The 2,376-nt window shown below is 30.5% G+C and overlaps 1 protein-coding gene across 1 annotated transcript; it reads left to right on the plus strand.

Annotated features, from left to right (window-relative positions):
• The first annotated feature begins 1,351 nt into the window (after positions 1 to 1,351).
• Positions 1,352 to 1,699, plus strand: LOC145278241 (protein GVQW3-like). The gene has a single exon (XM_080130531.1). The coding sequence runs from the start codon at positions 1,352 to 1,354 to the stop codon at positions 1,697 to 1,699; it is 348 nt and encodes a 115-aa protein (XP_079986657.1).
• Positions 1,700 to 2,376: the final 677 nt, after the last annotated feature.

Raw genomic sequence — 2,376 nt, forward strand, 5'->3', positions numbered from 1 at the left:
ATTTTGAAATGTCTATTAAAAAGTAAATAATTATTTTACTCACCAAAGTGCTATATATCACAAATTGAAGATAAAAGATCAATAAATAATATATTCAAATTTAAAACAAAAAAGTAGTGTTTTTTAGAAATTTACCTGTAAAGTCCAAAGTTTAAAACCTTTTCTTAAAAAGAAACGCGTTTTTTTTTTAATGAAATCTGGATCCTTGCTCCTTTAATTGAAAAAAGAAATTAGGGCTTGAATTACATTTTTCGAGTAGTTATAAGCTTGGAAATACGGGGTGGAATTATTCAATATTTTTCACGAAATTTCTGACACAACTAGTGCAGCGGTTCTTCACCGAAGAAAGGAGTCAGTGCATATTTACGTAAAAGAAGGGAACATTTGGAAGAAACTTGAAAAAAAAAAATTTTCTGCGAATAGATGATGGACTGAAAGAGTAAATTAGAATTTACTTTCGTAATTCTTGCTTTCCTTATTTTGTTTTTTAATCTTCGCATTCCAGGAGCGATGTTTCTATCATGTTCTAAAAAAAATATGTAAAAGCGCAACAATATGACCATGCTTACACGCGTTTCCAAAAATCCGATTTAGCTTTCACACAAAATGAAAAAGAAAACAATGATTATTAATCAACTCTAGTTAACGTATAAACCGAAATAGGATGCAGTGTAACATTTATGTAGCCATTAACTTTATTGTTATAATATAAGTTACATTCTACCGAAGTGCAACTCACATAATAATAATAATAATAATAATAATAATAATAATAATAATAATAATAATAATAATAATAATAATAATAATAATAATAATAATAATAAATCCGTTAGTTAATAATGGTTTTACAACCATTACCCTATCCCACCGACTTATCATGCACTTTGTAAACTCTTTCTCAATTTATCAGAATTCATCAGAATTTACAAAAAATTCTATTGCTTCCTCATCATTTAAGAAGAATTTTAGTTAATAACACCGAAATAATATATCCGGAGACCAGTTTTGTTCTTTATATGAATAGAAAGGCATCAAGTGTTTAAAAGGTTTTACAATCTTCCATTCCAAATATTTTAAAAATATATGTATTTACAGAAACATGAAAAAACGTGTTTTTTACACTATACCGCCGACTTACCGTGTGTTACGTAGTCGCGGGTTCATATCGGAGACATGTGGAATATAGGGTGGTCAAAAAGTCAGGTAACATGTTAAAGGTAGAAAAAACAATATGATCCATTATAATCTCTATTCGTTTAATATTATTTGTTTAAATATTTGAGTGTAATATATAAACTTTAATTTTAAATCTATGTGTTGTGTCATTTATATTCGTCTTTCAGGTATAATGGCCACCCAAAAGTTAACAACGCCGCAAAAGGTTGCTATTGTAAGATTGTACACTCAGTACAATAAAAATGCTGCTGAAACTGCTCGCCAGTTCTCTACATTGTTTCCTGGCTTTACTGTAACACGAAAGCATGTAATTAAATTAAATAGGAAATTTGATGAAACCGGTTCTGTTGTTGACTTACCTCGGTCAGGAAGACCAAGAACCGGTCGGTCTGATGAGAATATTGCTACTGTCCAGGCAATTGTGGATGAAACCCCCAAAACATCATCACGAAATATGGCACGCCAATCAGGAATAAGAAGGGGAACAATTCTAAACATTTTGAAGAAAGATTTAAGTTAACAAAATAAACATATTCCATGTTTGTTTCATTTTATATTTCAATGTATGGTACTTAAATATACGTGTATTGCTAATCTCGTTTTTCTTTAAAATGTTACCTGACTTTTTGACCACCCTGTAGTTCGGGGTACATATTGGAGACACATACACGGATGACTCAAACAAGGGATGACAATGACATTTATCATCTCTTTTTTTATTGTTGTTGTTTTTTTCTTTGCGGCATATCGTCTCTCGTTTTTTTTTTAAATACGTTTTTACTTTCATGTGTGACTGTATGGTAAATCGTCTAACATTTTTAGAACACTTTTTTTTCTTTGCTTGTTTTTTTTTCTTTTTTTTCTTCTTCACGTTCTGTTTGTGGTTTCCCAGATTCGTTATAATACCCTCCCCTATGTAGGAAGGTATTGCACGGCACCAAATTCAGACGTGTTGAATGGTCTGGGTACATATTGAGACAATATATAACATATACTGAATGTGATAATAACACTTATATACATTACACACACAGTTCATATTTTTATAATTGACAATTCCTTAATAAATTTCCGATCCCGACGCAATTACCGATTCTGATTAGTAGGTTTTTGTTTCCAAATGATCATAAAAATGTGATGTATTGGAGACAAGACATACCGGGGACTCAGAACAGAAGATGATAATCACATAGATTA

This window comes from Euprymna scolopes, chromosome 6 (genome assembly GCF_053919585.1).
Source record: "Euprymna scolopes isolate OS-2025 chromosome 6, ASM5391958v1, whole genome shotgun sequence".
Classification (NCBI taxonomy): Eukaryota; Metazoa; Mollusca; class Cephalopoda; order Sepiida; family Sepiolidae; genus Euprymna; species Euprymna scolopes.

Bases quoted from the DNA above. Each gene is read 5' to 3' on its own strand.
- LOC145278241 (XM_080130531.1), top strand. From the start codon at position 1,352: ATGGCCACCCAAAAGTTAACAACGCCGCAAAAGGTTGCTATTGTAAGA.